At 39.6% G+C, this 15,804-nt stretch overlaps 1 protein-coding gene across 1 annotated transcript in view; it reads right to left on the minus strand.

Moving 5' to 3' along the window:
- The window catches only part of mrps27 (mitochondrial ribosomal protein S27), an 81,946-nt gene that overhangs the window by 43,130 nt on the left and 23,012 nt on the right, over window positions 1–15,804 (minus strand). The window contains exon 5 of the mRNA XM_048595145.1: window positions 2,524–2,638. Coding sequence (XP_048451102.1) covers window positions 2,524–2,638 — 115 coding nt within the window. The remainder of the gene's footprint in view (window positions 1–2,523; window positions 2,639–15,804) is intronic.

A 15,804-nucleotide genomic window follows, 5' to 3' on the forward strand; every position in this document is an offset into this window, starting at 1 on the left:
CACAACAGGTTTAAGAAAGTTTGTCAAAAAAAATAGAAAAACTGTTGAGGAGTCTGAAACCTTCTGAAAAGGTGCATTCTGGGTGGGTGCTTATGGAGGACACATGGATGGCATAGAGGTGACATGGGTTATAGGGAAGGTATATGAAATATTGGCCTTTATTTCAAAGGGAATGGGCTATAAAAATAGGAGATCTTGCTAAAATTGTACAAGCACTAGTCCAACCACAGCTGGAATCATGTGGACAGTCTTGGCCCATATATATCTAAGGGAAGGTATACTGGCATTGGAGGCCCATCAGAGAAGGTTCAGTAGGCTGAGAACAGTATGGTGTCATTATCTTATAAGGAGGGATTCAGTAGATTGGGCCTGTTCTCATTGGAATGTGGAAGAACGAGAGGCGACCCTATAGAAATATAAAAAATTCTTAGGGGACTTGACTGGGTAGAAGTGAAAAGGTTGTTCTCCCTTTTGGGAAAGTCTAAGACCAGTGGGCATAATCTCAGATCATGGGGTGAGTTGTTTAAGTCAGAGATGAGAAGGAATTTCTTCTCTCAGAAGGTGGTGGATCTGTGGAATTATTTATTTATGTTGAGGCTGGGTCATTAATTATATTCAAGGCAGAGATAGACATAGATTTTTGAACAGTAAGGGAATCAAGGGTTATAGGGAAAAGGCAGGAGAGTGGAGTTAAGGATTATCAAACCAGCCACAATCTGAGTGAATGGCAGAGCAAACTCAATAGGCTAAATGGTGGACTTCTCATCTTATGGTTATATGGGGAAACCCAAGTTGGCACGGAGGGGTAGGTGGGGCCTTTATACGATGCTGAGGTCTGGGCTGCTGTGATGAAGAACCTAGTCATCCCATCTAGCTGGCCTGCCTGTGTGCACATACTTCATGAGCACATCATTTCAAATTCACAAAGGACAATGTGAAAGTCCCTCGTAAAGTCACACATGGCTCGGGTGTGCATCTTGCAACGCGCAAAAGTGCACAGATCAAATATTCCCGAATTCAGACAAAAGATCAGCCCAGTGAACCAGCGTCAGAAACTTTCCTTGTTTTGTAAATATTTAAAAGACATTAAAACATTAGAAAGTATGCCTTTTTAATGTGCAAACAGTTAGCTAAAGCAATTCACTGCAGCGACCTCACATCACTCAGGGTTATTCACTGACGTCATTGCATAGCACAGTGCATAGTAATTTGGAAAAAAATAGATTAAAACTGACACTGGAAAACATCTGTTTCACATATCAGCATTATACTTAGTCACCATGACAAACTGAACCATGTTTTAACTTTATAAATGAAAATGTTATGACCATAAAAATGTAATCTGTATGTTCTGGTCTAAAATAAAATGCATTAGAATATAAATTGTTTTCCTTTTCAAGTGCAAATATTGACTCAGCAATTCAAAGAAGTGAATTTGATTTTTTTTCTATATTTGCAGACATAGAACTAGATCCTGCTTGAAAAATAAGGGTGCATTGATGTGAAAAATGGCCAAGAGGTTCAGGTAATTGAGTGATATATTTTCAATTGCAGGTCGCTAAATCTTGCTGATTCATTAACACTGCCAACTGCTTCTATCCTTTGTTGTACTATTCTCTCTATTCTGACTGTGGGAAAGTGCTCATTATTCTCTGATCAAACAATGTGGTAATTTCATGACAAAAAGGAAGACCTAGACTATGATCTTGGAGCCACAAATCCCCTTCAGGATGGTAGCAGGAACCTCAAAAAATATTAGATCTATTTATTACTAAAGGAGAGAGTTCTGGCATATTGCTGCCACCAAATTGGGAGTAGTGTTACCACAAAATCAGAATTCCAATTTCCTACCTGTATAAGCATCAAAAATCTTTCTCATTATATGCTTGATGGTATAATTCTTACAATTGTTATAAAAAGCAGCTTGAATGTTCCGATGAAGTTCAGCTTGAGAATAAAACTCACAATTCAAAGTGATCAGTCATTCTCTGGAAGCACGTTTACAAACATTCTGATAACACCATACTACCAATTTTCATAAAGACAAAGTTCTAACTCAGCAACCACATTGTGACTCAAAATGAGATAATGCTGCTTGTGTGATTGATAATGCCACACAGAATCATACTCTAAATGGCTAGATTCTTGCTTTGAATCGGAACACTTTGTGCTTTATTTATGCTATCAGGATTTCTCTGCTGAACTCCATCTTGGGCATATACCAAAGGCTTAATTTAATGCACTATCAATTCTGTGATGAAGTTTAAATTAGTTGCTTCTCAGAACTATGATATACATACAGAGACTTTAACTTTAAAATTATTCACTTAAAGGGTCCAATATGTACAAATAAGTCATTTCTGACAAATTTTCAGACCAATCCCACTAACACTGGAACAGAATTAAAATATCTTCACCCATTCTAATTATCATTTCATACAGCGATGCATTGCTCTTCATTTTCCTTAAAATGTTCCCCATTGCAAAGCAGGTTTATCCAAATAAATAGTTTAATAATTTTACCTGGTTTCTTACAGTGTGCAAGGCCTTGTCTCTCGCGTCATACTTCAAACACTGTCGAATCCAGCTATGGATGGTCCAATCTCTTAAATACCAGCAGTTTGGACTATGTCGAAATCTAAGATTTAAAAAGAAATAAAATAGAATTACAAATCTGGTCCATACATACAAACAAACAAATTCAGAGCAGGAGCACACCATTCAACTCCTTTACATTGAATAAGATCATGACTGATCTGATTGTAATCTCAAATGTACATTCCTGCCTACCCCTGATAACGTTCAACACTTTGTTTAACAAGAAACTATTCCCCTCAACCATAAAAGTATTCAATCACTCTGCTTCCATCACTTCTTCAGGAGAAGATTCAAAGACTCTCAACCCTCAGGAAAATAGTTTTGTCTCATTTCTGTTTTAAACGTGTGACCCCTGATTTTTAAACAGCAACCCCTAGTTCTAGAATCTCCTCTTCACCTTCACCCTGTCAAGACTTTTCAGAATCATATACGTTTCAATTAAGTCACCTTTTAGTCTTCTCAAGTCAGCAAATCCAACACCCTCTCATAAGACAACCGCCCATCCCACAACAATTCCAGGTATAAGTCTAGTAAAGTCTTTTCTAAACCACTACTGACGAAGGTATAGCCTTCGTAATTCCTTGGATACTGAAGTTCATGCCCAAAAGCAGCAAGATCTGGACAATATCCAGGTTGGGCTGACAAGTGGCAAGTAGCATTCGTGCCAGACAAATGCCACACGATAACTATCTTCACAACAGGGAATCTAACAAGGGCCCCTTGATATTCATGGATTCTCCACTAACAACATACCAGAGGTCACCGTGGACCAGAAACTGAACTTGCAGCAGCTATTTAAATACTGCAGGTACAAGTGCAGGTCAGAGGCTAGGAATCCTGCAGCAAATAACTCATCAAAGCCCACCATCTACAAAGCACAAATCTATAGTGTGATGGAAACTCCCCACTTGCCTGGATGAGTGCAGCTCCAACAACCACCAAAAATCTTGACACCATTCAGGACAAAGTAGCCTGCTTGATTGTCACCAAATTACAAACTCCCTCCATTAGCAATTCACAGTCGAAATAAATCTGCAACGTGTACTGCAAAATTCACCAAGACTCCTTAGACATCAACTTTCAAACTCACGACTACTATCACACAGAAGGACAAGGGGCAGCAAATTCATGAGAACACTAACATCTGCTAGTTCCCCACCAAGTCACTTACCATCTTGACTTGGAAATATATCACTGTTGACACTGTCACTGGATCAAAATCCTGTAACTCCCTCCCTAACATCACAGTGGGCCTACCTACACCAAATGGACAGCAACAATTCAAGATGGCAGCGCATTATCACCTTCTTCAGGGCAATTAGCGATGGGCAACAAATGCTGCCCAGGCAGTTGAAGACTACACTCCCTAAATGAATAAGAGAAACCATCGTACCTAGTTTAACCTACATGTGACTCTAGACTCTAAAAATGTCATTAACACAGAACTGCTCTCTGAAATGGCTTAAATAGTCAATGGACTCAAGGGAAGTTAGGAATGGGCAACAAATGCTGATTTGTGCCAGAGACACCCATATCCTATGTAAAAATTACTTTAAAAATTGAATCAATTTGCAAGAGCTAGCACAGACATGATCATAAGACCATAAAATGTAAGAGCATAATAGGTATTCAGCTATCGATTCTGCTCTGCCATTTGATGAGATCATGGCAGATCTGATAATCCTCAACTCTACTTTCCTGATGTGCTGAATATTTGCTGTAAACCACCATGATTCCATCAGGGAAAGTCAAATAAGTAACAAATGTGCATAACTTTGCAAGGCTGCCTTTTGACACTACCACTATATAAATCCCTGAAAATGTAAAACAACTACCTGGGATTGAGAATATGAGTCTCACAGAGCAAACCAGCAGCTGAAATTTCTGACAGAAACCATTCGATCTTCTGCTGTAACACCCTACTCCACCTCACAACAAAGAAGTAATACAGAATGATTAAAAACATCTATTCACCTTGTGAAGGAGATTGGTTCATGTAGCCATGAGGCTTGTGTGTCAGGGTTCTACTGTGGAGAGATGGCTATTTTGTCTATTCTGGTAGCTTGTGGACTGTAATAATTCTCCTGTACCTAACAGTGACTGCTGTCTGCCTCTTATCAGTTTCTGTAACACTTACTTGTACTATTGTACACAACATATTATAAGCACATCTCTCACTGACACAGATTCTCCTAAATTTTCCATTATCATAATCTTTCTCATTTTCATGTTCTGCCAACTTAAGTCATGAGTGTGAGAACATTACAGAAACTTTCCTACTTTAAATGTTGTACATAAAATATTCCCCAAAAGTGAGGAAACTAATGTCTGATGTATTTAAGTTGGAGAGTTATTTCAAGCTGTTAGAACAAAATTGGTCAAGTTAGTATACTATCACATGTTTATACAAAAGAAATACAGAAGGCATGATTTCAAGCCGAAGTGGTTCTATAACATAAATACAGCAGAAAGTACCTAGTTTAAAACACATTTAAATTTTTAATTGCTATTGCACAATTAGAGGAACGTTTTCACCAGTGATTGTTTCAAGACAAGTATAAAAATTGTGCCTATTGAGTATATTAGATGGCAAAACCCAAAACACACTCAAATTACCCCTCAAATATTCATGTAATTTTATCCTGCTATGGATATCACAAAATACATTTTTAAAACAATAAAATAGCAATACTCATCTACAAAGCGCATCATGATTTCTATAACAGTTTATAAAGACACGGAAGGTAACAAGATAGACATGAGCAAAATTCAAATATTTGTCGGTTAAGAGCAAAGATTTTCCAATGAAATTTGAAAGGGTTAAAAAAAAAATTTACAAAGGATGTTGCCAGGGTTGGAGGTTTGAGCTATAGGTTCAGGCTGAATAGGCTGGGGCTATTTTTCCTGGCGTGTTGGAGGCTGAAGGGTGATCTTACAAAAGTTTATGAAGTCACGAGGGGCATGGATAGGATGAATAGCCATGGTCTTTTCCTCAGGGTAGGGAAGTCAAAAAACTAGAGGGCATAGGTTTAAGGTAAGAGGGGAAAGATTTAAAAGGGACCTAAGGGGCAACTGTTTCACATAGAGAGTAGTCCGTGTACAGAATGAGCTGCCAAAATAAGTGGAGGTGGCTTGTACAATTAAAACATTTTAAAGGCACCTGAATGCGTAAATGAATAGGAAGCATTTAAAGGGATATAGGCCAAATGCTGGCAAATGGAACTAGATTAATTTAGGATAGCTGGTCGGCATGGATGTGTTGCACCAAAGGGTCTGTTTCCGTGCTGTGCATCTCCATGACTCTAAGACCATAAATGGATTACAGAAGTTTTAGTCTCAACTTCTGAAACAGGTATTTATAGTCTGGTTAATGAGGCACAGTGGTAGTATCTCTACCTCTGGACCAGGAGGCCTGGGTTCAAGTCCCACCTGCTCTGGATGTGTATAATAACATCGCCGAACAGGTTGATGAGGAAAATATGAAAATAAATAAAGTAGACCCTTTACAGGGTGACTTTACTGGTGGTGGATAGAAGTTTAAAAAAATACAAAAAGTCACAGTGATTGTGGTGGGCATTATCTCAGGGTAAGTCAGAGGTGTGGTGGAATGTTTTTTCTCTCAGAGTTGTTTGTCTGTGGAACTCTTCATTGCAGGGGGCTCTCGAGGCTGGGTTGTTAAGTGCATTCAAAGCAGAGATAGACAAATTTCCAATCAGTAAGGAGATCCAAGGGTTATGGCGATTTGGCAGGAAAGTGGAGTTGAGGATTATCAGATCAGCCATGATCTCACTGAACGGTGCAGCCAGCTGGATTAGCCAACTTCTGTTCCTGTGTCTCATGGTCTAAACGTACAAATGCGAAGATACTGACCTTCGTCTAACTGCTGCTGACAACATTAATCATGAATAATCATCATTTTGACAAATAATATTATGATGAGATTGCAGTAGCTGGTGTCTAACTGGATTTTAAGAGAGACAAAGTATCGCGCAAAAAACTGGTTAACACAATTCAGGCTCATAGAAAAGGAGAGTCAGTACCAGCTTGAATTAAAAAAAACTTAAGAATGGAAAACAGTAAGTCAGCCAAACCCATAACTTTTGCCACCTAGTAGGTGAAGGCCGCTGATGCTTGGGAACATCACCCACAGCATTCCCTCCAAGGTATGTAACATCCTGATTTGGAACTCTATCATATTAGTGGGTCAAAATCCTGCAACATCCATGCAGTGTGGATGTGCCTGTACCAAATGGACAGTTGTGGTTTAAGAAGGAGGCTCACCACCATGCCCTCATGGGCAATAAACACTGTCCTTGCTTGCAATGCTCTCATTCTAAGATTGAATAAGAAAAGATTATTTTTTAAGACTGTACCATGGGTAGACAGTGGCTTTCTCCAGGGGTCAGTGCCTACGACCACTATTTTTCTCACACTATAAATATATAATATAGATGTTGGCATACAGAGTCAAATTTCAAAACTTACCAGCAATACCAAACTTGGAGATGTAGCAGATGAGGATGATACCAATTGAATGTAACATATAAACAGGCACAGACCAACAACCAGAATGGACAAACAGGAAATGGAATTTTAATAAAGTGCAAGGTGATCCATTTTGAGAGAAGGGATAAGGCGAGGCAACCATGCAGCAGAGGGAATCATGTGCATAGATGTTTCAGGGTAGCAGGACATATTGACAATGTTGTTAGCAAAGCATATTCAATCTTGATGAATCCTGATGGAAGGTGTAAACTTGAAACGTCGACTTTCCTGCTCCTCTGATGCTGCCTGGCCTGCTGTGCTCCTCCAGCTCTACACTGTATTGACTCTGACTCCAACATCTGCAGTTCTTGCTATCTCCTATTTAAGAAATCCAGGCTTGAATATAAGCACTGAGTACAAAAGCAGGAAAATTGCTGAGAAGAGAAACATGTTGCCAAAGGTTTTTGGTGGTGTGTGGTCTACCTCAAATTACTTTGGAAAAGAAAAGTGCCTCAGAAATTTGAATAACGGGCTAAGAAAGCCATTGCATGCAACTACCATGCAGTAGTTATGAGAACAGTATTTTCCATGAACAGGATGGCATCTTTAATCCAAAAATATATTCTACATAGCATACAACTGAGTGTATGAATTTCAGTTCCACTGCGATGGCAAATAAATAGGCTGCACACCTCAGTGGCTAAGGAAATCAAATAGCATGTTCCTTCAGTTGCTCTTAACAGGCAGAATGCAAACCATACTCAACACGTATTTGTTATAAAACTCAAAGCACAGCTACTTTTAGATGTGATTCTGAGATTGGACATCACTGCCGAATAACTCAGTGTACTAAAAGTTACACCAAAAACTGATTCAAGATGTTGAATTAAGGTTGCAAAATGAGTTACTTACACTTATTAAAAACAAAATAAACAGGAATATGTTCTCTACAGATGAAAAGTTTATGCTCAAGTGCTTCTTTTTCAATTACCACACTGTTTTCTCCATGGCAAATTAGCAACCAATCAGCATTCTTTTCTTTCTGTCAGGTAAATTGTTGTGATTAAAATTTTATATTCCTGTACTCATCCTAATGAAGATGAAATTCTTTACCAACACATCTCTCTTTCAGCAATGTTCAATGTCTGTACTAAAGGTAAAAATAAAGTCACCATAATCTTACCAGATCATAGGGCTGCTCTCTCAGAGCAGAGACAGAGACAACTAGCGGTGAGTTAACCTGTGGGTCACCATGTCTCAGTTGAGGGGAAAGATTAAAAAGGAGAGTCCTTCATGGGAACTTCAGCCAGTGTAGAAACTGAACTCATGCTGTTGGCGTCACTCTGCATCCCAAACTAGCTATCCAGCTAACTAAACTAACCAACTGATGGCCATCATGACTTGAAGGTACTTAAATCCCCAGTCCTTCAAACATAATAAAGCTGGCAGAGGTTTGAGAAAATGTGCTGCTGGTCTATATTGATGGTTAGGCCCATCTGGTGTAACTTGGAACATACAACTGTCATCTTTTCCTTTAGTTTCAATAGATTGCAATGTTGCAATTTCCCCAGGGATATTATTACAGTTCAGCCTAATAAATACATTGTTGAGTTTGAAAAGCTCCAAAATCATGTCTTAGCAGGGGAGGTGAGGTTCACAATATGATCGACAACTTTAAGAGCTGTCCTTGGTGGCTGTCACTCAGAATAATATATTTGCTTTTAAGACGTTTGTGGGGAATTAAAATTGTTGTATGTTATTTCTAAAATTCTTTGATGGGATGTGAGTATTGATGGACATTTGCTGCCCATCCCTGATTGCCTTTGCAACCATCGTCACCGTAGCCAAGAACTGCTGTCAATTCCAGGTTCATTAATTGAACTTAAGTCCCACCAGCTGCCACGATGGAAGTTGAACCCACATCCACAAAGCATTAGACTGGGTCTCTTTCCCACATTTTCCAACACCAAAAAATGGCTTGTGAACTACTCCTCATTACCTGCTTGATCTGCTCTTTCTATTTGGTGGTCACCCATTCTCCCTTGTGCCTGTGCATCCTTAGGTTGAAGGCTGTCCACTTCCTGAAAGGCATCATCCATGAACCTTTTAACTCTGTGAATGCTGTAGTGCCCTGCTGGTCATGGTGCGGTGGGTTGAGTCAGTGGTGGTCTGGAACTGGTGAAGGTTCAGCGAGTCTACAGTGAGTGAAAAGGCTGGTCTCCTGGGGATGTCAGATCAGAGCCCGGGCTCTTGGTGAGGTGTAATTAGAGGTGTGAGAGGTAAGAATGGGGTCAGTTGAATAGTCGGTCAGGAGTCAGACTGTGTATTTAATGGTCTAACCTTTCCTGAGTAACCATTTACTTAATTTAATCAAACCCTCAAATTCTCCCATTTAAATGGAGATTTCCAAAGGGTTCTGGGTAAAGGGGAATTGCCCAGCAAAATCTTCTGATTCCTCAGAAATCCTTTGGAGTTTGTTATCATAGGAATTCTGCAGTGTCCCGTGTGCAACACCCATCGATGTGGGAATCAAAACTGTCTGCCCAAAGGAAAATCTAGGTATGATTAAGGATTAGACAGGTCAGCATGCAGACACTGAGTTTTGCAATGGAGTTTAGTAGGAAGAACGTTCTTAAACAACTGATGAAAACACTACTTTCTGCAGTACATTTTTCCTCAAAAAAGTGCCAGTTTGCAACAAATGCAGACAGAGTCTCAAATGAAACACTTATTGACAGCAATCTAGGTCACACTGCAGTAGTGGTGAGTCAAAAGGCCTCGAGCAATATTGTACCAGCACTAAGGTTCATGACTGGTTCTTCTGTATGATTAACACATTTTCCGGGTTATTTGAAAGGTCATGAGCTTTTTTTTTTCCTGCAGGCATTAAACTATATTTCTAAATTGCTTACAGCTTTTAAATGAGATATAATCAAGCGTAGAGTTACTTATATTTAGCAACATTGGCATTTTGATCATTATAAGAATCTCAAATCTTTGGTTTAAAATATTTTGCTCAGCAACAACATATTCCTTGTGAGATTAAGTTTCCTTTTCTTATTAAACAGTCTCTTGCACTTGAGTACAATCCACTACATTATGACTGAATATTTTCAATAAATTGAGGGGTGTTAAATCTCTTTATTTTTAAGCTTTGTTTTTGAGTAAACGCAAAACCATATATTTATTCCTCTACAGACCAACAATATAGTAAAGGCAGTCCCTGGGTTACAAACAGGTTCAATGCTAAGGTACATTCGTACGTCAATTTTAACACAAGTTGGAACACAATGCAAGACAACGTAAAATAGCTGTTCATAACAACGAAGAAAAGTTTGCATGACGGATCCTTAAAATTAATATGAATATGGGATCTCGTTAATAAGTACAAGCATTCGTAAGTCAGATGTTCGTAAATCAGGACTGCCTGTAGGAGTTTTGTATTCCAATAGGAAATAAATTTAAGGTTAGAACAAGTCTGAAATGTTGCTTCAGTCTTGGTCTGACTTGCAAGCTTCTACAATCCAGCTTGCAATTTTCCAATGTTTCACAGTGTATCCTCCTCAAATCTCCTACCAATGCTCATCAAACTGCACAATGTGGAATTTTCTTTCCAATGTACTCCTCACCTGATGGTTGGGGGTTGGTTAGCTCAGTTGTGTGGCTGGTTTGCAACGCAGAGTGATATCAACAGCACAAGTTCAATTCTTGTATGAACTAAAGTCACCGTGAAGGTTCCATCTTTTCAACATTGCCCCCTCACCAGAGGCATGGTGACCCTCAGGTCATACCACTAGCAGTCACCTCTCTCTAATGAGAAAGCAGCTCTATCTATGGTCCTGTGGGACTATGACAATTTTACCTTGACCTGTGACAGATTCAAATCCAACCTTTCAGTAATTCTTGGAATCTCTGCAAACAAATTTCCACAGATCCCCACAGAAAAAGCCTAAACAAATCGAATGAGACTATGATAACTTACTTTTTGCCATAGTCCTTTAGTTCTCTGCAGCCTCTGATAAAGTCAACCATATCTTCCTCTGACAGTGTCTAGCTCCATGAAACTAATCTTGCTTGCTGCCAGGCTTTCATATTTGAAAGTTACACAAGATCTTCAGCATTGACTTCTTTTCCAGCCCTCGCACTATTGCCTGCAGAGTTCCTGAAGCAGCCAACCATGTTCCTTTCCCTTTACCTGGTACAATCTAAAAACAACTGCTGCATGTCATGTTGATACCTAGCTCAACCTATCCATGACCATCACCGCTCTGGATTGCCTTTGTACATGTAACATGGTTGGATCACTGAATAATTTCACTTTTCTGAGTTAAATAAACCAAAATCTTTACCTTAGGTTCTTTTCCCTAAGCCAATCCCTCCATCCATCTAATGGCTCAGGCTGAAACACACTGTTCTCAGTATCATAGTCAATCCTGAATTGAGTTTCCGACTCCATATTCTATCTCCCACAAATACTGCTTATTTCCACTTCCAAAATGTCTCCTTTCCTCAGTCCATTTGTCACTTCCAAAAGTGTGTATTCCAATGCACTCCTGGGTGACATTCTATACTTTGTCCTCCAGAAACGTAAGTTCATCCCTCCTAGTACCTTCTTTATTTCAGTATGCAGTTTTTCTTTTGGCTGCACTATGTGTCTTAGGATATTTTTATATATTGATGACACTATCAAGATGCAAATCATTATTACTGAATTATTCAAAGAGACAAGTAATAGAAAGTCACTAATTTTGCAATTACAGTTCATCCTTGTACTCAAAACCCTGGTCTTGCCCTTTGTATCTCACAACCTCCTCCAGTCCTACAATGACCGAGAACTCTGTTTTAGCCTCTTGTGCATTCTCAACCATGTTGCCCAACCATTAGCAGCATTGGCTGTAGCAATTTGAAAGCTCAGCTCTGGAAGCCTCTCTCAAAATATTATCTCCTCTGCTCTCACCCCACAAGCCCAAATCACAAGGCATATCGCAGGTTGAAAGTCATAGATACTCTTATATACTTCATGTCATTTGTCATATGTAAAGCAAACCCTGATGGCAACTTCAGATTGGGGTGGAGCAGATGGAGGACACTAGTATTGTTCTGTATAGTATTTCAGTTGCTAATGAGCTTAAGAACTTTCTATGGTGCTTGCTGTACATTTGATAAAGAATTGGTGTAAGATGTATTTCAGATATCTGATCCCTATTTGCAACAACTTGCAATTGCTTCTTTCCCTAGAAATACTTTTGATTTCCACCATCATGAGGTCAATTCTGACCTGAAAAAGAACTATTGTTAATGTTTTATAGCATACTGATAGTAATTATTCAAGAAAGCATCATAAATAAAAATGATCAAAATTTGGTTTTATGTGGTGCTTTAAGCACACCTGCTGCCTGTACATTGAGATACTGGTCTACAGTATCTCAGGCTGAGAGTTTCTGCACAGTCACCAGAAAAGGATGGTCTCCCAGTGCCACACTCTTCAGGTCCGGCTTCAAACAGCACAGCTCCCCCAGCAATGAGACAGCAGCCCTATGGTCCTCTAGGACTATGGCTTACCTTTATGTCAGGTGTAAATAAAGGAATCCATAGTACAGGAGAAGTTGAAGATCTTTACTTCAAGACAAGGAGCAGGCAGCCTCAGAGACCGTGTATGTGCAGTGGGCAGCTGGATTATGCTGTCAGTGTTACATTGCTGTCTGAGTGTGCAGTAGAGCAAAATGAACTTTGAAGGCATTCCAATAATGACAAGCAGCCTTTCTATGTGTATGTGCTAAAGGTCCCCTTAGAGTGGCAGTGATGTAGCCTTTGGCTCAGGCTGAATTGTCAACGCAGTATCATCTCCCGTGTTAACATGGGATGTGGGTGGTACTGGCTAGGCCAGGATTTTATTGCCTATCATTAATTGCTGCCAAGGTGTTGTTGTGCTGCCTTCTTGAACTACTGCAGTGTTTTTTTTTTCCTTTATTCATTCATGGGATGAGAGCATCACTAACCGGGTCAATGTTTAATGCCCAAAGGACAGTTAAAAAAATCAACTACATTGCAGTGGGTCTGGAGTCACACTTAGGTCAGACCAGGTAAGGATAGCAGATTTCCTTCCCTAACAGATATTAGTGAACCAGATTCGCTTTCCAACAACAGGCAACAGTCTCGCGGTCATCATTAGACTCTAAATTTCAGAATTTTTTTAATATATTGAATTCAAACTCCAACATCTGCCATGGCAGGATTTCAACCCATGTCTCCAGAACAATATCTGGGTGTTTAAACTATTAGTCTGATGATAATATCACTATGCCATTATCTAGCCATGTGGCATTGGTGTACTTTAAGGGGATATTTTCAGGATCTTGGGTCAGTGACAGTGAAGGACTGAGTGAAGAAGGAATCAAATGAGTAAATTGTGTGATATTCATATACACGCTTACAAATGTCTAACTCCCTACTGAATTAGCCCGGTTCAGCCAGAAATGACGAGAACTGCCCAAATCCAGTGAATTACTAAAATAAATCTGAATCAGTCGCCATAGCAATGCTCACGTTGTTTCTTTCATTGTTTTTAATAGCAATGCTTTTGAAGTCACTTAATAAAGATCTCTTGACCCATAAGTCTTCTATGCAATAATAAGAACCTTACATTCCTGAAATATCTCCAAGTGCTGCACACAATGAATTACTTTTGGAGGACAGTGACTGTTCTTCAGGGAAACATAGCAGCCATGTCTCAAAAACAATAAGTATGATGAATGAACTGCTAACTGGCATTTTTGGCATTATATTCTTCTTAAAGATACTTTAAGATACAAGAGAAATAAAATCAAATTTATAGCACTACTTCTGGGTTACTAACTGGGAGGTCTAACTCAGTGAACAAACATTTTGACCCTCCCTTTGGTAGGGACTTGCAGTCAGAAATAAAATATTTCACTAGGGAGACCACTAATTAATCTCAAATTAGCTAAGGGATTGTTGAGATTAAAGGCTCCTGTTTCAAACTTTCCTTTGGTTGGTATTTGCACTTAAAATCATGCCAATCAAGAGTTGGTGGGGTGAGTGGATGACTGGTTGGAAGTAACCATTGCATACAGGCTATGAGCTCATTGCACTTAGTGAACACTAAACTCACAAGGGACTATGATATTGGTTGCCCTGCTCAAGACAAAGCACAATGTAGAAGAGAATTTTAAAAATTAATTCACAGGATGTTGACATTGCTGCCTCTGGCAGCATTTATTGGCCTTATGACGATGGTGGTGTGCACCCACCCTCTTGAACCTCTGATATAACAAGGTGTAGAGCTGGATGAACAAGCAGGCCAAGCAGCATCAGAGGAGCAGGAAGGCTGATGTTTCGGGCCTAGAACCTTCTTCAGAACACAGATCAATCAGAGGAGGTGACACAGTGGTGTACAGTTAAAAAGTCTCATGGTATCAGGTCAAACATGAACAAGGTTGATGTTAACATGTTGACCACCACTTTACTCCTCAGCTGACGAATCAGTGCTCCTCCATGTTGAACATGACTTAGAAGGCACGGAGGTGGCAAGGTTACAAAATGAACTCTCTGAAGTTCTTCAATGTCCATCACCAACAGTGGCTCAGTAGCACTGCTAATGGCCGAGCTGGCCAAGTCCCAAAAGGACATAGTTGCTAGTCTGGGTTCTGTGGTAGGTGTTGAGGGAAACATCAAGGGGGAGAAACGTATCTTGAACTCTCCACCCCAATCTACCTGTAGCAAATGCATCTGTCCATGACAGTATCGGTAGGAGTAACAACCGCACAGCTCTTCGAGATGAAGTACCGGCTTCACATCGAGGACACCCTCTGTTCTGTTAAATTGGATAAACTTTGAACACATCTTGCAGCTCAAAGTTGGCCATCCATCAGGTCTTAGTCCATCAACTGCAGCAACAGACTTGTATTCAACCATAATCTATAACCTCATAGCTCAGCTTATCCACCCTATCTTAATGTCAAGTCAACAGATCAACTCTGTTTCAATGAGAAGTGCAGGCCATATGTTAAAAAATGATGAATCACTCTGATGAAGGTACAACACACAAATATAAAAGCAGGAATAGGCCATTCTGCCCCTCAAACCTGATCCACCATTCAGTAAGGTCATGGCTGATGTGTGACTAATTCCATACTCCTGCCTTTGACCCATATCCCTCAATACCTTTGCCTAATAAAAATGTATCTGTATCAGATTTCAAATTAACAACTGATCCAGCATTCACTGCTATTTGTGGAAGAGAAGTCCAAACATCTACCACCCTTTGTGTGTAAAAGTGCTTCCTAATATCTCTCCCAAATGCTCTGGCTCTAATTCTCAGATTATCTCCTCTTTGTTCTAGAATCTCCAACCAGTGGAAATAGCTTATCTTTATCTACCCTATCTTTTCTTGTTAATATATTCAAGACTTCCATTAGATCACTCCTTAACATTCTAAATTCTAGCCAAAACAGCCTCATTTGCATAATTTTTCCCCATAATTTAACCCCTGAAGTCAAGATATCCTTCTTGCAAATGTACGTTATATTCCCTCCTAGGCGAATATATCCTTCCTAAGGTATGGTACCTGGATCTGCTCACAGTTGCACAAGTAGGATCTAACCAAGGTTTTACATAGCTGCAGTATAACTTCTGCATCTTTGCACTCCAAACAAGAAACGATATAGAGGTAACTGAAGTGAACTTTTCAAACGAAACAAC

Source organism: Rhincodon typus, chromosome 3, assembly GCF_021869965.1.
Source record: "Rhincodon typus isolate 14 chromosome 3, sRhiTyp1.1, whole genome shotgun sequence".
Classification (NCBI taxonomy): Eukaryota; Metazoa; Chordata; class Chondrichthyes; order Orectolobiformes; family Rhincodontidae; genus Rhincodon; species Rhincodon typus.